This window comes from Epinephelus moara, chromosome 14, assembly GCF_006386435.1.
Source record: "Epinephelus moara isolate mb chromosome 14, YSFRI_EMoa_1.0, whole genome shotgun sequence".
Taxonomy (NCBI): domain Eukaryota; kingdom Metazoa; phylum Chordata; class Actinopteri; order Perciformes; family Serranidae; genus Epinephelus; species Epinephelus moara.
In genome coordinates this window covers 12,270,723-12,296,033 of record NC_065519.1, presented here as the reverse complement: position 1 = coordinate 12,296,033, position 25,311 = coordinate 12,270,723, and the positions used below count along the sequence as shown (strand labels likewise).

Here is a 25,311-nt window from a genome sequence, read left to right as displayed (position 1 = left end):
ACGAAGAGTTCCTCAGATTTCTTTATGTTTTCCAAGCCTCACCAACACATATATAATATAATAAGGTAAATCAGAAATACCTCTGAAACATAACTTTTCTTGTCGGACCCTCAGAGTATGTAGATGATTTATTGCCAAGATAAAGTCTTTTCTCTAAGCACACATCATAGACTACTAATCATGCCTTCCATTCCTTGATGTGCACTTAAATGTTTACTGTGCTGTTCTTGAAAAGTGGCTACAGTACATTTCATACTGAAAAATAAGTGTCCCTCACGTTCTTAATGTAGTGTTTTGTTTTTCTTTTTTGACCATTACAATAAATCCGTAGCTCCTTGCAGACACCTTGCTCATCTTGTCGGTTGCGTAACAGCCACAGAGTTCACATTTTGCTTGCAAGTTAAAAATGTAGAGAACATTCCTGCATGTGTTATTCCTTTTAAATTTTAGTTCAAGCTTTCAAAACCTAGCAGATGTGTTTTTTTAAAAGGCTGGTATATTTTGTCCTGGTGTCCTTCTGGCTGAGTTTGTCCGTGGCGATGAAGCAGACTATTACAACTCAAAAGCGATTGAAGGGTGTTTAACAGAGGCTCCTCGAGATGAATATAAATGTATCACACATCAAAAGAAATAGACTAATGTTCTTTCACAACTAATTTGAATTCACCTCCCTCTGCTGATTTTCTTTTCGTGTTCCATTCTTCATGTCGGTTTCTCCTCTCGATTTTAAAATAAGTGCCCCTCATGTTCTTTATTTTATTGATTTATTGCATTTCACCTCTGTCTCCTTCTCTTTTCAACCCGTTTTTTAACCTTCATTTATCTGACTTGGTTCTCTGATTTTCTGTCCTCAAATTTCCTCATTTTTGTGTCCAACACAGGCGGTGAACCAGGCAGGCGCCGGTCCCTACAGTGAGCAGGTGAGTTTCCGGACCCCGGCGACAAATCCCGACCAGGTCTCCTCCCTCTCGCTCCTGGACCTCCCGACATCCTTGGACGCAGGTCACTCCCCGTCTACCTGCCTCCTCCTGAAGTGGGATGAGCCGAACAGCAACGGGGCAGAGATCGCCTCCTACGTCATCACCCTGGACGACCAAACCATCACTGTGGAGTCGGGGACGAGTCACCTTGTCACAGGCCTGCAGCCTGACAGCGAATACAGGTACTGGCGTAAATTAGCAGACGGCAGGGTTAATGTGAGGGAACCTATAAACTAAGATTTTATTGGACACAAGGATTTATACTGATGATGATCAGCAAATCATGGGCTGACATTTTGACGCACATGAGCTACAAATCAAACCCGAATATACAACCATAGACAGTAACTGATGGGCAGGTGTCCATTAACATCAGATGTCAGAGCTTCTGAAATATAGTTCCCTTTTACGCCAGTATTAAATATTGATTAATGAACCTGTATTAATAGATAGAGTACAGTCAATTTTAAGAGCTTTTTTTAAATTGCTGCCTGCAGTGTCTGACATTGATGCCACGAGACTGGTCATAGCAACACCTAGAGCTGGGCGATATAACGACTATGTATGATATATGGATATATTTATCGATATAGGGTCAAGTTGTGTTATGTAACACAAACCAGTGTGCATCTCTCCTCTCTTACACTCTCCGCACAGCTCCGCCCTGCTCACTAACCCACAAGTTCTCCATCAACACTCAGAGAGACACAGAGCTGCTCCTCAGTTTAATCTGTCTGGTCATTAGTCTACAGTGCAACATCGGTCTATATGCTGCACAAGCACGCTAAATCAGTCTGTGAGATGAATGAAGTTACCACAGTAACACATGTACAATACTGTGGGCCTTTTCCACTCTCACTTTTGGCTGCGCTGAGTCAAGCAATGCCACGCTGATTTGCGTTTCCATTATCAGTTAAGACAGGCTATGTCACGACAACCTGCGCCAGCGATTGACCTTTATAGAGTAGGTCCAACAGCCGGGCTGCCCGCCCTCGAGCAGGTAGCGGTGACGTCTTGCCCACCGCGGCGAACCCTTGACGACCCAGCTTCTCCCTCTCTCAAACAAGCCTGAGTGTTGTGGGACTCTACTCACCTTCTTTCTGCAGGAGACAAGAAAGAAAGGTGTTTTTAAAAGTCTGTGTGTTCAGCTCTTGGTACTTGTGTACTTCCTTATTTTGCTCTTTCACAATAAAAGTTTATACATGACAAAATAACAGGACTTTTATTGTGAAGAATCTTTAGGAAATTAAATATGTTTATCATCGAATTAGCGGAACTTTATTAGCGGCTTTTCTGTAATAAAGACAAGTGTAATAATACAGCAGGGAGGAAAGTGAAAGCAGAAACAGCCACAGTGAGATGTTGACGAAGAGCTGCAGACAACAGGCTCTTACTGCACCTTGTATCAAATCTTGTATCTCCATTCAGCCTGAAAATACAGAGATATGTCTGTTTGTCCATATCACCCAGCCCTAGCAACACTCCTTGGCGAGACGTTTGATCCGTTTATAAAGGAAGCAACACTCCTCTATCCTCTTATGTATTTCCTTGGGCAAGATACTGAAACCAGAATTGCTCCTGACGCCTCTGAGTGCGTTTAAGCTGAGTAGCAGGTGGCACCTGTATGGTAGTCTTAGCCACAGGTGTGTGAATGTGTGTGTGAATGAGTGAATGTGACATGCAGCGTTGAAGCGCTTTGAGTGGTCGGAAGAGTAGAAAGGAAGGTGCTATACAAGTGTAGCTCCACTTAGCATTTACCATCCAGTGAGGGCCTTGAGAGTTGGGATGAACCTCACGGTATTTAAGGAGAGAAGGCATTCAGAGATGCATATATGTAACATTAACATAGTCAATCACACGCATAGAAGCTGCAGCAATTAGACATCTCTTTGCATCAAAGAGAAGTGAAACTTATTATCTAAAATAAAAACCCACCTTCGGCTTCAGCTTCTTTACAAGTTGCTGAATGTGAGGCTTCAAAGAGAGAGACTTACCAGTTAAAAATTTGATGTAAAGATACAGATTCAATCGTGTTGCCCTGAAATGTGATAAGAGATTTTCTTTGAGTTTTTAAACATCATAAGTTTTATTTTGTCAGGATTCAAAGTCACTTTCAACTCATGAAAATTGAGTTTGAGTCCTTGAAACCAACAACAGGCTGTCTGCCTGTGAGGCTGCAGCGCAAGTTACTGTATGTTTACTTTGTCTCTTGTTCCCGACAGTGTGACACATGAAACGGATACATGCCTCGTAGTAGTAATAGTAGGATTTTATGTATATAGTAAGTAGGGATAGCCTGTATGATGTTGGCATTAGCAGAGATGTCAGACCCTGTTGTGCACGTGCAACAGTAAACAACTACCTAATAGTCCGAATCACCAGCTATATGCCTCTATATGTGATTCTGTGTGTGTGTGTGTGTGTGTGTGTGTGTGTGTGTGTGTGTGTTTGTGTATGTGTGTGCCTGCATGTGCTTGTGCAGTGAGTTCTCTGAATCGAGGGGGTTAAAAAAGGCGTCCAAGGTAGGATGACGTGACGAGGCACAGCGATCACACACCATTGTTTTCATTCTGAGGTTGTTTTTGTCCCGGTGTCACTCTGCTCTCTTGCATAATGGTTGCCACCGAGGCAGAACAATGTGCATGTGTGCGCTCGTGTACGTGTGTGTGCGTGTGTGTGTGTGCATGAGAGTCTGCCTGTGGGAGTGCTTGTGTGTGACAGTGACGGTAATTCTGGTTGTTATTTACAGCAGCAGGGTGCTTCAAATAATATTATTCATATTTTATTTGTGTGTATAGCTTTGGAAAGGACGGCAGTAGATGTTGTTTGCTCTGTCGGAGCGGGGCTGTGTGTGCTGTTGTGCAGGTTTAAAATGTCCTATTGTTGATGAATAATGTTTAGACTTAAGAGGTTTTTCTTCTCCTCTGTCCATGCTCTGGAGAACTGTCCTTAGTAACAATAGTTGTATGTTCAAGAGAAAAACAGTAAATCAGATTCTTTTTTCGTGGTTCCTACGCTACAGACAGGCATGGGATTGGATTTAAGTTAGGTCCAGGTCTGGATAAATATACAAAAAAATAAAAGAGAGTATGGAAAAATATTTGTGTTTACAGGCTGTTGCCCCTATTCTGTTTTCTAAAATGTAAAATTCAGAATTTCAGAATAAAGTAGTGTTTTTCATGGTGTTTGGAGCAGGCAGAACAGCCAATGACATCTTCGAAAACAAGGCAAGAAGTTTGGCATGCAACTAAATGCACACTCTTTTGCAGAGGTGCCTCTACACTTCACGCCTGTAAAATAGCTCTGCTGCAAGTGCTTTATAACTGAACCAAATCAGGACATCTGCCACCAAGATGGTTTGAAAGAAAGTGCAAATAAACGTAGCACCACAAATAAGCAAATATTTAACTTGTTGGAACGTTTGGAACCTTTTTGGCTGCGTTCATTGTTGTTTTCATGGACACAGTGAATAAACAAAGCTGCATAGAAGCTGTGGACAGGCCCACCGTCTGAGAGTACAGATGACCATGACCCAAGGCTGTGGTTGCGCCCATGAAAAGGTCCATGGTTGACGCTTAAATGAGTTCAAGTACAATATACTTACTGACTGAAATCATTGATAATACAAATTATATGCATTTACATGGTAAATAAATGTATTTTTATCATCTAAACAAACTGCAGCCTAGAGTATAGAGTATAGAGAGAACAAGGTAATGAAAAAAGAAAAGAGGCAAGGACCAAACGTCTGCAAAAATATGTGGAGAAGCAACAAAGGTGAAGGTGAGAAGTGAGGCAGAGTAATGTTAGCGAATATAACCTGCTGTATGGGGCTCAGTTTTAAAGCTAGAGTGAAGACACAAGTGTCATATTAAACTAGATGACCCAAGTCACCCACTAGTGCCAACCATGTCATGTTATCTTGTCGTAACGGGGGCCAAATAAGGCTCCAAATTTGCGCTAAATACCGGCGAGGGAAAAAAAGGAACATTGCCTTTTTCCAAAATCATTTCTGCATACTGGGGTATGTTTCAGTTCTGCACACAATTTGTCCTATATGTGATTAAAGTAGTATTTCTTCAGTAATGGTTTTATGATTTAATACCTTGCAGTAATTTCTTAAGGCAATATTGGTTTTACTTTTCTCTTGACAGTGGAATGTCGTCTCTGGTTGACGTTCCCAAATATAAAGTTTAGTTTGCTAAGGATTCCAAATGGTAAATAATAATAATAATGACAAAATATCCGATAAAAACACTGAAGTTTATAAAAACTGAGGATATAAAAGACAGTTAAAATGTACGGAAGCGTATTGCAAATAAAAAAAAATCTGTTTTATTGAGTATTTTTTTTTCTGTTTTTCGCAGTCATTTTTTTATTTTTCCGTTTTTCGGTGTAATTTTTTTTCTGTTTTTCACGGTAATTTTGTTTCTGTTTTTCGTGGGGTTTTTTTTTGTTTTTTTTTGTTTTTTTTCTGTTAGAGCAATAGAACAACAGACACTTTCATTCCTTTCTTGAGAGCTTGATATAATGGAAGCAAACATGACCCGCTTGTTTAGTTTAATCCAGTTTTACTTTGTTTTGGGTTTGAGACACTAGGAGATACTCTTGTCTTTAAGTCATATAGATGGTGTTATCATTAGTTTGTCGACTTTACGCAGGCACCGGTCACTTGCAGGTGCCAGGTGGGAGCTTCTTGCGAGATTTTGAAGTATCTCGTCTCTACGTTCAGGGAAAAAAATTACCACGAAAAACAGAAAAAAATTACCACGAAAAGCAGGGAAAAAAATACTCAGAAAAACAGAAGAAATTACACCAAAAAACAGAAAAATAAATAAATTACTCCAAAAAAAAAAGAAAAAAATACTCAGAAAAACAGGGCTTTTTTTATTTGTCAAGTGAATGCAATCCTCGTTCAGGAAAAAAAATTACCACGAAAAACAGGGGAAAAAATTACTCAGAAAAACAGAAAATATTACTCAGAAAAACAGAAAAAATTACACCAAAAACACAGAAAAATAAATAAATTACTCCGAAAAACAGAAAAAAATACTCAGAAAAACAGAGCTTTTTTTATTTGTCAAGTGAATGCAATACGCTTCTGTACAAATGAACTTAAAACTCAGGAAAGACTCTGCGATAAAAGTACGTTTTTAGAAGGGACTTTAAGAGATCACTGACTCAGCCAACCTGATATCCTTGGGCAGACTGTTCCAGAGCCTCGGGGCCCTGACAGCAAACCCTCTGTCCCCTTAAGTTTTCAGCCAAGCCTCTGGAACAGACAAAAGACCTCTGCCCGAGGACCTCAAAGTATGTCCTGGCGGGCACGGTATTAAGAGGTCAGAGTTAAAAGAAAGGTCTGGAAAAGTATGGAATTCTGAAATGGAAAATATGTAGGAATTAATGCCTCCAGGCTGATGATAGTTGTGGCTGGAAGAATTATGTTTTCTAGTTGTTCGTCCATCCCATTCTTGTGAACATAATATATCAAGAACGCCTTGAGGGAATTTCTTCAAATCTGAAACAAACGTCCACTAGGACTCAAGAATGAACTGATTATATTCGGTGGTCGAAGGTGAAGGTAAATGTGACCTGATAAAACCTTTCTGGCCATTATTCAACACCATAAATCGGGTAACAGAAAGGGCAGGATTTGATCAGAGACTGAATTGGTGACAGTAATCTTAGGTGTCCTCCTTGAAACTGTGCTGATTGTATAGATCGTTTGTGGTGTGAGGAGTGTGGGGATGTGTGTGAGGCATCCTTGTTAACTGTAAGTGCAACTTGACAGGTGCACAGAAGCATGCAACCACAAGGCAGTAACTCTAGTTTCCTTCAGCACTGATATGTTGAGAAAAAAGTCTTAATAGTACATCTAAACCACCTACAACCTGTAAATAATACTTTGGATTTTTAAATGTGTTTTCTTATTAAATGTCATGTTTTTCATTAGAGGCTTCATAACCTTTAGGTGTCCAAAGACTCTGCGGAACGTCTTCAGTACAAATAAATAAAAGGCAGCAGACATTTTTTTCAGTAATGGCTGTTTTCTTTCTTCAGATGTAAGGTTTTACAGCCCTTCTTGTGCATCTTCTCTCAATGCCATCACATTCCCTTACTAATACTAAAAGGTATTTAAGTCTGCAGAGACACCTTGAGAGGATGATTGCCACAGGGATTACACATTCAATAAAGCTCCAATGCTAAGGAAGTGCACACTTAATTAAACAGGGGAGAAATCCACAAAATGTCAATTACTACCAACAAGTAATTAAAGGGGACTGCGTGTTTCATGCTCGTCACGAAAATAGACACATTTGCAGGAAGGTACAATTATGCAACTTGTTTCCTGCTTGCAACATTTTATTTACATTCTAGTAATTCGGTTAGCCGTCATTAAGCTGAGTACAAGAGACTCGGTGGGAGGTTCAGTGTTTTGCTCAGCAGGAAAAATGGTTCTAAAAGTGCCATGTACCTTTTGTTCATCTTTACTGTTCGATTTTGTCTTTTCTTGATGAAACAAAATGCAGAGAAACTAACACTGTATGTATTCTGAACTTTGATATGCAAATCCTCCCCGAGATCCTTTATCTGTAACTCTCTCTTCTTCTCCATACCTCATCATCTTTCATCTATATGCTTAATTACCCCGTGGATCGATGAACGTTGCCCTTTCTCATCGGCCCTCACTTGGCCGCGTAAATTTTAATGAAAGGTTACAGTTACAGAGAATCGGCAATTAAATGTCAGACGGTGGATGTTTTCTAGCTGAGAGCCTCTGATATGGATGCTAATCAGTTGATCAGACATGGACTGAAAAAGGGTGAGGGAAGGAGGGGGATTCCTAGAAGAAAGGCAGCAGGGGACTTTGAAAAAACAAAAATCCATTCCTGCAAGTGCTTTTTAATTGGCAGGAGATTTGTGTGCCCTTGAGTGTGTGCATGTGTGTGCTAGTATTTTTTAATTATAGATGTATAATGTGCAAAATGCAATGCTCAAAAATAATTAAGGGAACACTTAAATCACACATCAGATCTTGATGAACTGATGTACATTGTATAATTTGTTGAGAACAAAATTATGCAACAACGATCGGTGGAAACCAAACTCATCAGCCCACTGAGGGCTGGATTCAAAATCACACCAAAAATCAAAGTAAAGAATTGAAATCACAGGCTGATCCAACTTATAATAATGTGACTCAGTAGTGTGTATGACCCCTGCGTACCTGTATGCACTCCTGACAACATCTGGGCATGCTCCTGATGAGTCGGCTGATGGTGTCCTGGGGGATCTCCTCCCAGACCTGGATCAGGGCATCATTGAGCTCCTGGACAGTCCTGGCGGTACTTGGCAGCATTGGATGCAGCAATACATAACATCCCATAGGTGCTCAGTTGTTTTAGGTCAGGGGAACGAGAGGGCCAGTCAATGGCATCAGTGCCTTCATCATCCAGGAACTACCCACACACTCTGGCCACATGTATCTAACAGCAGTCAGGGTACTGTTGGCTGTGACATGGAGGTCTATGCAACCCTCCAAGGATATGCCTCCCCAGACCATCACTGACCCACCTCCAAATGGTTCATGCAGGATGATGTAACAGGCAGCATAACGTTCACCACGGCGTCTCCAGACTCTTTCATGCCTGTCACATGTGCTCAGTGTGAACCTGCTCTTATCTGTGAAGAGAACGGGGCGCCAGTGGCGGGCCTGCTAATTCTGTTGTTCTCTGGCGAACGCCAGTTGAGCTGTATGGTGCTGGGCTGTGAGCACAAGTCCCACTGGAGGATGTCAGGCCCTGATGCCACCCTTATGGAGTCTGTTTCTGACAGTGTGGTCAGAAACATGCACACCAGTAGCCTGCTGGAGGTCATTGTGTAGGGCTCTGGCAGTGCTCCTCCTGTTCCTCCTCACACAAAGGAGCAGATACCGGTCCTGCTGCTGGGTTGATGCCCTTCTATGGCCCTGTACAGCTCTCCTCGTCTAACTTGAGACTGTGCTGGGAGACACAGCAAACTTTCTTGTGCCATCCTGGAGGAGCTGGACTACCTGTGCAACCTGACTGGGCTGCAGGTACCACCTCATGCTACCAGTAGTGACAAGGACACTAGAGAAGAGTCAGACAGGAAGGATAAGGAGAGAGCAACTGTCTGTGGACACCACATGTAAAACCATTCCCTTTTGGGGTTGTCTTGCTTTTGCCTCTCCATTGCACCTTTGTTCACTTTGATTTGCACCAAAGCAGCTGAAACAGATTCACAATCACTTTGGCTTCCTAAATAGACAGATTGAAAACCCTGGAGTTTAACTGACTTCATGTTACTTCATGTTTCTTTTTAATCACATTGCACAGAACCCAGAATCTCTAGATTGCCTTTTTGGAACCTAAACCTCAATCAAATTGCAGGAAATGAAAGAAATTGCTTTCTGTTGCTTTGAAAATAAAAAGTTCCTTTCAAATAGTAAATCCTGTAAAACACTGTTCAGCAGTGATTGCTTTTTTTCATACATCCTACTATAACTGTAGATAGAGGAGGGAAAAGTGGGCCAACAAGTCCAGACGTATTTAAGTCTCCTCCAGGAGAGTACATTGAATTGTAATGGGTGAATGGTAATGGGCGAAGGCATCACAGATGCATCCAAGGTCAAAGCTAATGCGCAAGCTCAGCCTCCTCATGGAAAATTACTCCACCATTAGAAAAATAGGTCTGTAACCATGCTGAGAACAAACAAGGTTACGTAGTACATACCCTCCATTAATGTATGTTCTTTTGGTGTGTGACTTTAATGCCTGCACACAACATGCATGCTCCAGTACCTCCATTTCTAAAGACATTTTTCCGAAAGTATCAAGTAGTATTTGAGTGTCTAAGTTTTATCTCACAGTGTACACTCTGTAATAATTCTTCATCTGTCTCTTCCTCCATTGCAGTGTACATATCCAGGCGGTGAATGCCATCGGCTCCAGTCCCTTGAGTCCACCCCTGCTGGCAAGAACACGCCCCCTCCCTCCGGCCCCGCCCCCACTCGAATGCTCGGCAGCCGGCCCTCAGAGCCTGAAGCTGAAGTGGGGCGAAAACGCCAGCAACACGCACACCCGCGCCCTGCTCGCTGATGACATGGTCTACACACTACAAATGGAGGACAAGAACCACAGGTGGAGCACACACACACAAACACACACACACACTGATCTATACTGCTCTTACATCACTGTTTACCTCATGGTATAGACTGAGAGGGGTCCAGCTTCCTGTTTTCTAGACTACATATACAGGGACAGAAAAGATAAAATGTCGAACATACCAGATGTACTTATTTACACGGAAACATCACAATAAAAGCTCACAGTTAAGGTGGAAATAGACACATTCTTTGCTTTAATGCACTACTTTGAAGTAGATGTTGATTCACGTGGCAACCTCTGGGGCTGAAAAATAAAGCCAACACACCAAAGTGCCGTCTGTCTAATGGTCACATGAGGTTGGCTCCAGGAGCCAGTCAATCCCCATGGACCTCCATGTGAAAATGCCCAGAAATAAACATGTTTACAGTCTGGTACAAAAAATTGTTTTGGTCTCTGTAGCTGATTTCCATGACAACTGTACAGGGAGTGAGTTTTTTTAATAACTAAGCAGTCTACATTGTATTCAGGCTTAAAAATACACATAATTAAGGGTGAGCGGCTTTGAGTGACATCCTGTATGCTGATAGTGTTCTCAACTTCTCAGTTAGATCAATCTCGCTCCCAAATATAGTCACTTCTGGCTCTTAAAAACCAAGGAATCCATCCCTTCCTCCGTCACTTCAGGTGTGCCCCAGGGCTCTGTCCTGGGGCTCCACCTCTTCATCACCTACCTCCTTCCCCTCGGCAATATCTTCTGCAAATTTAACATTCACTTCCACTGTTACGCTGATGACACCCAGCTCTACCTCACCACTAAACCCTCGTCCACTCTCCCGCCCACCTCCCTCACTGATTGCATCACTGAAATAAAAACCTGGTTCACCCTAAACTTCCTTAAATTAAACAGTAACAAAACCGAGGTTCTCCTCATTGGCACCAAATCCACTTTATCCAAAACCAACAGCTTTTCTCTCACTGTTGATAACTCCTCCGTTTCACCCGTCCCCCAGGTTAAGAGTCTGGGTGTCATCCTTGACAGCACACTATCCTTTCAATCCCACCCAGCCTGACCTGGTTGACACGCTTTGCACGCGCGATGCCACAGCTTCCTTGGTTGTGTTGAGTTCAGACAATAAACTGCAGGTTCCAGTTGCAGAACAATCATTGTATTAATCACGCCGCCAAACACAGGTTGGATAAATGTCCCTTTCTTTAGCTTTTATCCAAACCGAACCCACAGAACGTTGACCACTATATAGTAGGTACAACCAATGTCCATTGAGCAAATGGCATATTTGGCTCTTAGATCCTTCATTTTTAGAGTCTATGTGTTGATCACACAACATAACAGCTACAGAATAATGACATTATCTGCATTTAGACTGGTTCCCTAAAAGCCTTGCTTCCACTACGCGATTTTTTCTGCCACCAGTTACGATCTCCTGGGGAAATTAAGGCTCAACGAATGGCACAAACCAACCACTGCATAATCAGTACAGCTATCGGTAGCTATCGTTGGCTGTCCCTAGTTCCCAGAAATTATCAATGCAAGTTCTTTACCATATTCAGTAGTGGAATTGGCGGATGGTGGAACAACAGAAGTAACTGTGGAAAACAAAATGCAGTGTATCTTTTGTCGTTGGTAGGAAAACCGAAAGTGATACAGTCGTCTCTGTAAAAGCGGGGCCAGCATTAATACCACCTTGACGCACTATGGGGGTTTAAGTTGAAAAATCATTTATACATTTAAGGAAGACAACAAGAACCCCAAGTTTTGTTCACACTGAAAGGTCACCATATATCCCTTGTCATTTGATTCAAACTCATTCACAGCAGCTTCCATATACCCTACACCCTCAGCATTACTTCAATCTTACACACTGGGTCTGTACTAGCACTGGACATTAAACGGCTGCATATTGGATGATGAAGTGCATTTCAAGCTGTTTCCCGACTGTGTGTGGTACAGTTCGCAGCATGAAGAGAGCTCCACGAGAACAAGCTGTACTTTAATCAGCGCTGAGTCGTACAGCTAGAATTAATATCAAAGTGCCTTCTGGGTTAAAGACTGTCCAAACCTATACTCATATTATTTTTCCTTGGGTTTGAAGATGTCTTTGGTTAAAAGAGGCGCTCATCAACACAATACATTCTTCTGTAGAGGCAAGACAAGATTAGCGGGTATTTCATATATGAAGCCTCAGGTACCACCGCGGATTGAGCGACCATGGGCACCACATTTCTCAAACTCTTTAACCCACAGCTAGTCAATACCGCATATTAGGACCCAGGAGGTCAATACTACACACAAACCTCACTCACACAGACACAAGATGGGTAGATCATGAGCAGCTTGAGGATGAGGGAGCTTGTGTGCATGAATGCCCGGTAAGAAGTGCCTGTGTGTTTTTGTGTGTGTGTGTGTGTGTGTGTGTGTGTGTGTGTGTGTGTATGTGTGGAGGGGCTTTTTTTTGCAGTAACCAGATGTACCAGCAAGTAGTCACGTTAAGGGCATCTGGAGCCAGCCGGGATACAGCCTCTAACAATCAACCCTCTATTTAAGCCACTGGTCAGACAGGTGTGACAAAGAGAGAAACAGGGAGACGGAGAATTAGCAGACTGAGGAGGAGGAGGAGGAGGAGGGGAAGGGGCAAAACATAATTGCTGACAGGGAGTGAAACACACAGTCAGAGGGCAGAGGCTCTTATACATCCAAGCAGAAATAGCAAAGAGAGGGGTGAACGAAGTAGAAGGAATAGACTGAAAAGCAGTGAAGAACCACTTTTATCTGCCCACCTGTCAGATTGTCTCACTCCCTCCCTCCCTCCCTCCCTCCCTCTGCCGAGCCCTCTACCATTCTGTTTGGCTGGCTATCAGTGTTTGAATTAAGGCTTGGCTCCCATCAAGTTGGCACTCAGGTACCTTGGCACCCCTGGAATGGTTCAGAGTGCAGCAGGCAACAGATGGGGCCAGATCTGGCTCTGTTAACCTCTCTGAAACACACACACAAACAAACACAAAGGCATGCACGTAGGCACAAACACACTCCCTGCCAGCAAAATGAAAACAGCTTTCACAGTTTAGAGAGTTTTATTTACCCTTTTTAATTGGCACAGTGATTAATATGGCAGTATGCTGGTCATGTGTGTGTGTGTTTCTGTTTCTGTGACCATGCTTGGACGCACTTGTGGATATGCATGTTTGCATACACCATATTTAGATCTGGTTTTATTTTGAGAGAAAAAAAAAGTTTTTATATTGATTAGAATTATTTAGTCGTAAAAGCATGGATTTTATCTATGGCAGGAAATAATAGTAATAATAAATTTTATTTATAGACGCCTTTCACAACACTAATAAACAAAGATAAATAAAAAGTCAATGACATAAGATATAAAATAACATAAAAGAGACCCTAGACAACATTTTCAGATTTGTTCTCATAGTGCTGCTCATGATTTGGTTGGTACAAATTAAATGGGGGAAAAAACAAACAATAATAAGAAAAAAAATGAAAGAATAAAAAAATAGCAGCATCTCCTCCAGCCCAAATACACAAACATTATTTCACTCTCTCCTCTTCATTGCCATCATTTCCTCCATGAGGAAACCGACCATAAACTATAATTGACTGGATTGCCCAATAATGACGACATGTTATTCCTGACTGATTCAAGCTAATTGCCTTTGCTTAGAAATAATCACTTGCAGCTACTGGTGGTTGTGTCAGGATGTTTAGGTGTATTAGCAGCTGCATCAGAGGTGTGTGTGTCTGTATATGTGTGTGTGTATGTGAGGACCACAACAACATATTTTAGCAACAGAGTGAGGACATTTTGCAAAGTGAGGACATTTTTTCCAATCCTTACTTTTTCAAAGGCCTGTTTGAGAATTAAGACCTGGTTTTAGGGTTAAGGGTAGAATTTGGGGCCGTACACATGCTGCATCTTTAACCACCTGGAAAATGCAAGGTCGGGCATTGGGCGCTACTTTTTGAGCTTTTTGTTCCAGCTTTCAAGAGCACGGTGGCAGGTTGCATCTGAGGTTACTTAGCAACCTTAACAAGCATTGTGTAGCCTATTTACCTGAAACCCTGAGAGCAGAGCTGATCTTCTTCCTGAGGCTGTTTATAAGTGTGTAGGCCTATCGTCCGTGGGACAGATGTAAAACTCTGGGTAGCCCTGCACTAACATGATCAACTTTTCCGTGTTTATCACAGACTGATATTTACGGGAGAAGGGAAAGATATCTGTCGGCTGTGATTGGTTGTTCCTCGTCACATGATATGCAGTGCACGCTGCTGTGTTCTAAAAGTTTATCTCAGGGCGCAACCATCGTGCCTAGAAAAATAGGTGTTCAGGAACACGTGCATGCCCCTCTTGCGTTGCTCTGGTGTTTGAGCACGCCTGCCGCACGTCTACATTGAAAACAATGAATGTGAGGGCGCAAAAAACATGATGTGTAAGACCCCTTTGATTAAGGTAAGGGTTAGGGTTAGTTATTAGTTGTGATGGTTAAGGGTAAGGTAAGGGGCAAGTGAATGCATTATGTCAGTGAGGGTCCTCACAAAGATAGATGTACAAGAATGAGTGTGTGTGGGTTATCAACAGACAGATGGATTGAGCTGGTGTAGATGGCTCCTCTTCCTCCTCCTCTTCCCCCCTTTGCTTTCTCATCACACTCTATTAAAATTAATTAGCAGGATGGGTTTTTTTCATTGATGAAATCACCATGGCAACCAGATGCTTCACTGCTAATAATCATAATGTATCAGGGGAGGCTGGAAGGGCATTTTGAAAAAAGACAAAGTATCGAATCTTGAAATGGCTTCGTAAACAAACATATTGAATGGCCAGCTGCAGTTTCTGCAAATATAATTTCAGATTTTGCCAATAAATTCCATCAGCGTCGTTTTTTTAACCAAATAGCATTACTGTCTATTTATGTTTTTGACATTGCCTGTCCCCCGACCCCGTCTCTCGCTGTATCTCTCTCTTAGTCCGTGGCTGATCTCATTCATATTCATTCATCTCCTTTTATTGTTAGACAGGTGAATTCACCTCAGGAGGACCTCTGGAGAAATGTGCGCCCCCTTTCATAAATTTCAACCCTCCCACCTCATCTTTTACCCTCTTTGTTTTTCTCCCAGCCGCCCCGCCACGTCTTTGTGGGCGTGTGTGATGATAAACAAAGCTGTTTTCTCAGGTTCACAACGTTGAATCCCATTTCTTTACTTTCCTCCCTTCTCCTTCTCTGCCCTTCTTTCCCCCCTCAGCTTATTTTTCCACCCTTATCTCCCTGTATGCAGACTTGTTGCTTGTGTTCTGTCCTCCCTCGCTCATGGCTTTTTCATTTTCACTTGTTTTCCTCACTCCGTCGTTGCCCTTTAAAAGCTGTGTTTGTTTGATTTTTCTCATTTCTCTTTCTTCTCCTCCTTATTACCCAAAATGCCTCCTAGCAGGGGTATTGGGAATGTGTAGGCACCATGGCAACATGCGCAATGCAATTAGGGCTTAAACCTTCTGATAATGTATTATAAATGCATGCAAGTGGAAGAACAGGCACAAGGGGCAAAGCATGGGTGGAGGTGCTGTCATTTATAAGACTTATCCATCCACACGTCCATCACTATGTCTGTCCTTGTATGCCTTTGATGATCAAATAATCCAAAAACACTGAAAGTTCTTCGTAATTCGAAGTCATCATGGCCAAAAATATACTGAAACGTCCTTCGCACAACTTCTGTCGTATAATCCTAGTCTCATTTATCAATCGTATGCTCAGTAGTTCCCAAACACATGCTGAAACTTCACAATTAAAAACTGAACTGAAAGTGAAACCAACCTATGTTCTCGTCAAAGCCAGACTCCATTGCCAAAAAGAGCAATTACATCTCACTGAACACGGGAGCTGCTGGTGTACAACTGTATCGATAGGTGGATCATTTGCGTTATTGTTTGACTTTGGTGAATTCGAGCTAACCCTTTAAAAACACCAAAGTCACACAACAACACAAACAAACTGACAAATCGAGGCAGCGGTTGACCAGCAGCTCATGTGTTCAGCAAAGTAAAATTACTGTTTTTGTAAATGGAGTCTGGCTTTGAAGTGAGCATAGAAACTTTCAATTCATTTTTGAATTCTAAATTTTTAGCACAAATGCATCTGTATGGGAAATACTGATCACACGACTGAATAAATGACACTTGGATTATACTGCGCAAGTTGTGTGAAAGTTTGCAAACAGTTGTTTTGATATAGTTTTGCCTTTGACTTATATTCATTAAAATTTTCTTAACTTTTGAATTCTTCGTTCAATGGAGGCGTGCAAAAACCCAGAAAATTTTCTTGTCGAATTCAGCATAACACAGGGTGAGTAACTGATATTTAAATTTTTATTTATTTAGACCTTTATTGATCAGGGACAAATGCATTAAACATTATTTCATATAAGACACAAAACAGATGTCATGCGTACAAGTTTCTAGCTGAAGCTAATTCGCAGCCCCTGTCCCTGGTTAGGCTTTTGCTATTAAAACAGAGTTCGTGTGCAAAGTTAAAAACAGTTCAGAAACATTAATATACAAAACATATAGACAAAGACAGAATTCGGACATAAACAATAAGCAAAAACACGAAACAGTAAAGGGCAGTACACTAAATGAGTACAATAATATATAAAAGTCAGTGTTCACAGGCTTCAGTTTCAGCCATCGTTTTACTTTTGTGTTAAAAGCCTTGAGCTCTGTCAATGTTTTTATTTCAGATGGTAATGTATTCCATAGTTTGGTACCTATTACTGAAAAGGGTGACTGTCCGAATGTTGTCCTGCGTTCGATGTTCTACAGTTACTGCTTGTTGCACTCCTAGTTCTAATTCCACTGTTTTGTTTGTTCACCAGCTGGCAGAGTGTTTCTGGGGCAAGGTTGTTCACACACTTGAAAATCAGTTTTAAAAATGAGAGGCCTATAAAACTGTCAGAACTTTTTTCAGATTATGTTTCTTGATAATTTAGCAGTGGTGCCAACTAGCAGGTTTCTTATCCATTACTTTCAGAGCCTGTTTATACAATGACCTAATTGGTGCAAGTGTTGTTTGATTAGCTTGACCCCAAAAGGTTGCACAATATGATAAATAGGAAAATATCATGGCATGCATGAACTGTTGTGCCGCCTCAAGGGGTATATATTGTCTCATCAGACGAAAGCAGTTTAAATTAGTTTTGACAGTTTTACACAGACTCTTTACATGTCGATCAAACTTCAATTGAGAATCTAAAATGACACCTAAAATGATCATTTCATGGGTGAACTATTCCTTTAAGTTTAGGTCTTCCATGTTCTGTCGTTATCTCTCCATCCATATCTACCCATGTGTCACCCAGATGTTGCACTAGACTTTTTCGTCGCCGGTCATTTTGACCGACAGGGTCATAAAAATTATTTACTGGTCATTTTAATTTTCGTTTTTAAATGATAATAAAGATATTCAAAGACATTTAGTTTTCATTCGTTCGTTTTTAATAAATCCAACAAGCAAGTTAGTGTGCATTAATAAGGACATGAACGAAAAGATGAACAGACACATGGACACACCAGACGGCACTAACGCGTCACTATCGCATCCGGTGTGTCCAGGGCGTTGTGTAGCCTAGTTATGCCTGTAGGCTCGGTGACACAAAATTAAACTTGTAATGAAGTGATTCTCTCATCTTTTCTGTGTCCGACTTCCCGTTTGGTACGATCCCCTCTATCCAGCTTGACAGAAGCGCTCGCGGCTCGCGTGAAAAATAGACCAGACGCCGAACTGAAGCGCTGCCTCCGCGGGCGCTCCGCTCTGCTCAGCGGCCTGTGTGGACAGTCACATAGGTTTTCTCGGCAGTGTGAAAACGGCAGCCACTTAAACCACTGACTGTGCACTCCGCCGCCAAGTTGGCAGGGGTGGTAATTGCAACCGGTCAAAATGACCGACGGCCTTCAGATTTTCCGGTCATTGTTGTAAAAAAACGGTCAATGACCGAGAATATCTGGTTAACGCGACTCCTGGTGTCACCCAGCCCAACCACTTGTTGATTCATCCCTTCATGTTCTTCATTTCTCTGTTCCTTAATCCTTGTATTCAGACAAGTTTTTTTTTTTCCTTATGTACACCCACCTGTTTCTCCACACAGCCATTCAGCCACTTTGAAAGCTGTTTTTCTGGCTCTAATGCTAACCTTATGAGTCAGTAGCCATGTGTGATACATCCCTATTAGGCAATAACTGCTAAAAACATGTATTCACTTGTTTATTTGACAAGGATAAATGCATACGACATTGCTTCATATGTAAAATACAAAGTAGATGCAATGCATAGAGGTTTCCAGCCACGGCTAATTTGCAACCCCGTCCCTGGTTAGGCTTTTGGAATAAAAATACTAAGTGTAAGATGACTGAGCATGGAGTCATTCAATACAATAATAGAACATAACACATACAGTAGAGTAGTATGTGTGATCAAAGATTGTGTCCTGCACAATCAGGGTTCACAGGCTTTGTCTAACCAATGTAAAGGGAATGCAGCTATTAGTTAGACATAATTGCTAAAAATCTGATGGTTGAACTGAACAGATTCTTCCTTAGCTTTATATTTATGAGAAAGCTTTTTAGAGTTCACCTGCTTTTCAAAAAGAAATGCAAGGACAAAGATGTTTGATAACGCTTTACCAAAACAAATGTTTGCCTTTGTGTGTGTGTGTGTGTGTGTGTGTGTGTGTGTGTGTGATGAATGATTGCCGGCTCGGCTTGGAAAGCCCATTGTTGTGTTGAAAAATGGAGGACTGGTACAGTTAGGGCACAATATGCAAACTTGACAGGCAAATGAAATATATAAAATTCTTTGTGGTATCGGTACAAAACTCAAAACCCTTCTAACCCCTCTGTCTCTGTCCTCCTCTGCTCATCGTTGTGGTTAATTGGTCGGCTGTTTGGCCGCGGGCCGAGGATGCGGTTCATCTCATTAACTGTGGCCCGGTGATTGTGTGTGTGTGTGTTTATTGTTTGTGCTCTGCTGAGAGTTAATTGTTTTGATGATGGAAAGTTATGATGATGGAAAAGTCGATGTAGTTACTGTAGATTAATATGAAACATTGGTCATTTTTTTGGCTGCGTAACTGTCGGAGTCAACAGAGAGTAAACGTGTGAGTGTGTGTGTGTGTGTGTGTGTGTGTGTGTGTGTGTGGGTGTTAACTGTAAGTCAGCGAGGCAAAGGATTAACAACATCATATATCAGCCGTAGAAACGCATCACTTCTCTGTAGTGCAGCTACGTAAAGAGCTCGTCTGGAGTTATAGCCCACTACTAAACCATGACCTCTCTCATATCTTGTTTTCCCCTCACTCTCCCTTCTCTTTCCTCTCGCTGCAGATCCTCCATCATCGTCTCTGCTCCTGTAATTACCAGTCACCTCGCTCCTCTTCCTCCTTTATTTCTCATATCCTCCTCAGACTTCTTCCCTCCATCACTGCCTCCTATCTTCTCACTTGCCCCGCCGCCTTTGTCTTCCTCCCTCTGTTCCCTCTTTCCCATAACCCCTCCTCACTCAGACTTTTACCTTATTGTGCTGAAAGGCTGATAGCGGAGATAAATAACCCCCTTTTCAGCTTGAATCCCCATTTCCCCCCCAACTCGCTCATTTTCTCACTTATCATCTCTCCTTCGCTCCATCAATCTGTCCATCTAGCCGGCCAGAAACTTTTTTTGAGTGCTCGTTTCCATCAGATTTGTGACTGCAGCCTGTCGGTATTCATCCTGTTGTGTTCATAAATCACTGCTATCTTTGTGAAGATGCTTTCTCCTCTATTCCCACCAGAGTTCTTGTTTCTTTTCAAGGTCCCGCCTACCTATTTCTCAAGACAGTCCCACCTGAATGAACTCCTTAGAGACCAAACACAGACCTGAATTAACAGCAAATCTGCGCTTTATCTATATATGGTTGAGTCAGCAACGTCACGCACCCAGAACTGTTAATAAGCACAGTTAAGTGGTAATGCCTGCTGCGATGAGTCATCGCGAGTCTCGGATGAATGCATCAATCCAATCCTGAATGCGCACTTGAAAACTAGTTTGGTGGTTAGTGCAGCCCAAGTGTCTATGCCTCATCCCTCAGCGCTCTTGTTATCCAGGTTTTCTAACTGCGTTTCTCTATCACCACATCTCGTCCTTCCTCTAATCTATTCAGAGCGCCGTCGCTCCGTCCTCTCACCTTCACCCCACTCCTCACCTTCCTTCTTATCTCACTTATTCTTCCTCCCTCCCTTCTTCTCTCCTTCACCCCTCTTTCTTATTTACAGATTTCCCATTTAGATTTGTGATTCATTGTCTCTTCCTTCCTCTTCGTTATGTCGTCCGTCCAGGTTTGTGACCATCTACCGCGGCCCCAGCCACACCTACAAGGTCCAGCGATTGACTGAGTCCAGCAGCTACAGCTTCAGAATACAGGCCATCAGTGACGCCGGGGAGGGTCCTTTCTCCGACACACACACCTTCTGCACCACCAAGTCTGTACCCCCTGCCCTCAAAGGTAAGCCGATAACGATATATTAAATGGGACCTTTTCTACTTTTCCTTATTTTCTGTCATATCAAATGTTAGACTGACTCTGTTTTCAGCGTTTTCAAGACAGTCTGATGGCTGTCCTTATATGGTCATCTGCCCCAGGCATGCTACTGCAAGTGTTTACATTGCGATACCTACACTGCTACATGAAGCTACATGCTAACGTCGGGGAAACATGAAATTGTAGTTGCCGGTGTTGTTAATTTCTCCCTAATTTCAGATCATATTACATCTGGAACATGTACACTTTTGGTTGAGAAGCTTCATTGGTCATTTGAGATATTGATAGAATTAATCATGCAATTTGGAATAAGAGAGAAATATCAGATTATGCTAACCTATTTTGCAATATTTGGTCTTTTAATGTGGCGTGATTAGCATAATATTTAGTAATTTGAGGTACGTTGTGTTATTTTTGTGAAATTTAATTTAAAATCTTGACGTCAGATGTTGTTTTACATATTTTTACCTCTTTATACTCTAAAAGGGTCCTTTATTAGCAAGCTAACGGTAGCTTTGTTAGCAACAGTTACACCTGGCAGTTACTAAAGTCCAAAGTTTCCACCAAAGACTTTTCGGTAGGGTACCTTTGGAACCCTTCAGACATGGTACCTAGACCCTAGCGTTTCCACCGCAAACACAGTGAGGTTGCACACCAGCATTTTCAGAACAAAACAGAACAGGCTGCAGTGAGAGTCTCTCTCCATGGGATATTTAAAATTAGCAGCTTTCTGCATTTAGTCCTTCTCAGGCAAGCTCAGGGGGTTTAGTGTTGCCAGATCCCACAGGAACAACGCTCCGCAACGCTTTTTTTTTCTCCGAGTGAGGATTAGAATATACGCTGTTCACGAAATCCGGTCCACTCATTACGAAAAGTGTATGTCATAGAACAACTAAAGTAATGGTAAAAGTTGTCACATTGACATTTAAGGTGTGCTGATGGATTCACCTAATCAGCTCATGCATTGAGTAACAATGCAAGTTAATGTTCCCCATTAAAAGTTGCCAGCAGTCGACCCAGTGAATTATGAAAAACACATCCTTTCACTTTATAGTTACAGATAACTAATGTACGTAAAACTCTCCACAGTATGAGCAGTGGTTACATGAGCCTCAAAACCAGCCACAGCTCAGCCCTGAGCAGAGTGACCGTCCTCTACTGACCAATCAACAGACTGCAGTGTTCACAGCTTCACCTTTTAGTACCAGATCTGTGTGCTAGGTACCCCAACAGAGGGGGGACCAAACATGGGGACGGTACAGAACGGTTCCATTGGTACCATCCACAACTTCTCACAGTGGAAACGGAAAAAAAGTGGACCGAACTGAACTGTACCGTACTGCTCGGTGGAAACAGGGCTTGAGTGTAAATATAGAGATTATAAAGTTGATGTCACAGCAGGTCAAATTGTTTGGATGTGGGTGCCATCTTGTGACGATCAAGATGTGTTAGCTGTCCCTGATACGGTGGTCCAGCAACAGTATTTCGACAAACTAATCACAATAAACAACATAGGTCCACGTGACTTAGCAGCCCAAAGCTGGATTACTGACCCTGATGCACTTCCTCCACTCACAAATCCGGACATTGTAAACTATCTTGTTTCTGGACTGAGTAAACACACTTCAATAATAAAGATAACAGAGCGCGTGCTTCACAAGATGGCACTCCGCCCCACCACACAATTATTTTCCATCTGATCTAAGTTTGAACTTCTAAAAAGCTGTTACAAGTGTCTCCAGCAGGTCAGGAGTTACACTGAATGGCCCCAAAGAGGTGATACACTTACAGGACAAGAAAAGGCAATCCAATTGTTCCTGTTCTGCTATTAGAGATGACATGTTTACTGTCACCTCGCTAGTTATTGCCTCCAGTATGTTGTCTTTGCTGTAAACTGAGGGGCGGTGGCTTATTATAGCTACAATAATCACAGTTAAGAGTATCCTCTCAGGTGATATAACAGGAAGTATTATGGGTATGACTGTCAGGCTACTGACATATCCATAAACAGGTAAATAACAGCTTCAGGGGCGCCAAGCGTCCTCTAAAGAGACCGTCTGCAGTGCATGTGCGCCGTGCAAACGCTTCTCAGCCATCAGCTTTCATCCACAACAACAGGAGTTGACACAATCCAATGAATAGCGGTGGACTTTAGTAAAATATATGCGGTATTTAGCAGAGATATTAATGCAATCAGAAATGGATTCTTGTTATTATGTTGTTGTTGTTCCCAGCAGTTTAAAATGACATTATCATCTAGGGGTATTATTGCTTTGCCACGCAATTATCAACACAGAAAAACAGAATCATTGCATGCGGATAATCTCTTCTCTTTGTTGCGGCTTATGTCCAGGATGATGGATGCTAGTGTTAATTAAGTTACTATCGTCTGGCCTTCTGAATGCATTCTTGCAGTAGTAAAGGTAGTAAAGGTAGGAGAGAATACAGTGCGTCTATTTCTAGGGAGGTTGAAGTTATTTTTAGGAGACCCAGATGCAGAAAATCCAAGTATTTGTATGATATTGTATCTTTTCTAACTCTTCTTTTTTTCATGCCATTTCTTCCAACAGCTCCCAGAGTGCACCAGCTGGAGGGGAACATGTGCGAGATCACATGGGAGACTATCCCACCAATGAGAGGAGATCCTGTGAGCTACGTGCTCCAGGTGCTGGTGGGACGCGAGTCAGAATACAAACAGGTTCGTCCCCCACAGACACACACACACAAACATGGGTCATTTGAGGATAGTGTTGAGAGCTCCCGCGTCTCTGCGGCTCCGCTTCAATAATTTGGTTCATTCTTAAAATTGTAGAGGTGTGTACGACTGCTGGGGGGATATTTTTCTTATCTCCCTAAGAGAGAAGGAAAATTCAGTTTGCATTGACAGGGGAAGGCATTACGGAGCACTCAGCCACCCACACACCTAGACACAAATTTGCACATTGCAGAATCTCATACACACTATATGTCTTCCCCGCACTGTGAGATAGAGCATTCTGAAATTGAAGGTACTTTGCAGTGCCAGCAGCATTTATTGAATGGTATTGAAGGGTTTTAATGAGAATAACACAAAAACAGATGACAAAAAAAAGATTTTGGCTCTGCTTGGAAACTGGGGATTGGATGGCTGGCAGTTGGAGCGATGAGCAGACTCGTAAGCTGCACACAAAGAGACATTTGTCTTCTGGGACGTTTTAGTCTCCGTTATTGAATTACTGAATGGTTGGAGGGAGGAACTGCTGATACTCACCAGGAGACAAAACTGCCGCTGTGTGTGTATCTGTGCGTGTGTGCATGTGGGAATGTGCGTGATGTGTGTTTGCTCATTTCATCAGCTGTCAATAGAAATCTGTGATGCTGCTTTTCAGACACTTATATGCTTCCCTTTGCGTGTGTGTGTGTGTCCTCTTTTTGTGTGGTTTTTCATTCATGAATAAGAGAAACAGGAAGTTCTGAAGGCTAAAACTGCAAGTCAGTATCCGTTTGCGTGATACCCCCACACAGACGCACACGTAGGATCCACCTGCTGCTTGAAAAATCGTGTGTTAGCCGCTCTTACACGCAGAAAAAGACATGTCTATGTTCCTGATCAGCGTTGAGTCCATTTTGGTTATATAATACAGGCTTACAAATCAGAAATTTGCCCTTGAATGGCTTTACAATCTGTAAAGCATATGACACCTTCAGTCCTTAGACACTCAATTCAAATAAGGACAAGACTCTCCCAGAGAAACCATTTACAGGAAAAAACGGAAAAAAAAGAACTCAGAAAGGGTAACAGAGGAGAGACACCTTTTGTATGTGTATTAAATGACTGTCACTTCATCAGATTTGTGCCTGTGTGGAGCAAAACCAATGAGCAGCTTCACAGTTTTGTTAGAATTTAGGGGCAGGAAATAACGTGAAATCCAGTTTTCCGCTGTAGGTGTCTAATTTGTCATTTCATAGTATCTTTTCTAAAAGAAAAATGCACATTCACATGCTTTTAGAAGCAAATGAAAATTGCAAAAATAGTTGTGTGTGGGGTTTTTTCTATTAAGTTAATTGAAAATCGAAGGCAACTTGTTCCAGTGTACTTTACCAAGAATGCTGAACAAAGCTTTCCCACCATGTTTTTAACATTTTATGACTTTTTATTCCTTACCAAGCGCACACATGCACACACACATACACAGTTTGTCATGCAAACTGGCAAACACGCCTCTATCATGTTGTGATTTATGCTACACAAACGTTACCACTAAGAATGGATGTGTTTTGCAGTACAAAGTCTTTGTGTTCTACCACAACATTACACAGTGTACCCCCACTTATGTGCAGAACTGCCTTGACGGTCTTTAGCAGTAATGTTGTTCGAGGCCTCCAGTCTCTTTTAGAATCCATTTTGAAGTTCTTTTGATCACATACAAGGCTCTCAATGATGTGGCACCGGAGTGTATAACTGAGCTTCTCACACTGTGCCGTCCAAACAGCCCTCTTAGATCTGCTAGTCTGGGTCGTCTAACTGTGCCAGAGCTCAGGTTAAAGACAAAGGGTGATAGAGCCTTTTTAGTTCTTGCTCCTCAGCTTTGGAGCAGCCTCCCATTGAGCATCAGATCAGCTGA

General features: G+C 42.0%; 1 protein-coding gene across 2 annotated transcripts in view; it reads left to right on the top strand.

Annotated features, from left to right (window-relative positions):
* Nucleotides 1–25,311, top strand: part of fndc3ba (fibronectin type III domain containing 3Ba) — a 149,505-nt gene that overhangs the window by 115,527 nt on the left and 8,667 nt on the right. For both annotated transcript variants that reach the window (XM_050061076.1, XM_050061075.1), the window contains exons 23-26: nucleotides 882–1,162; nucleotides 9,917–10,141; nucleotides 20,505–20,671; nucleotides 23,278–23,405. In XM_050061076.1, coding sequence (XP_049917033.1) covers nucleotides 882–1,162; nucleotides 9,917–10,141; nucleotides 20,505–20,671; nucleotides 23,278–23,405 — 801 coding nt within the window. The remainder of the gene's footprint in view (nucleotides 1–881; nucleotides 1,163–9,916; nucleotides 10,142–20,504; nucleotides 20,672–23,277; nucleotides 23,406–25,311) is intronic.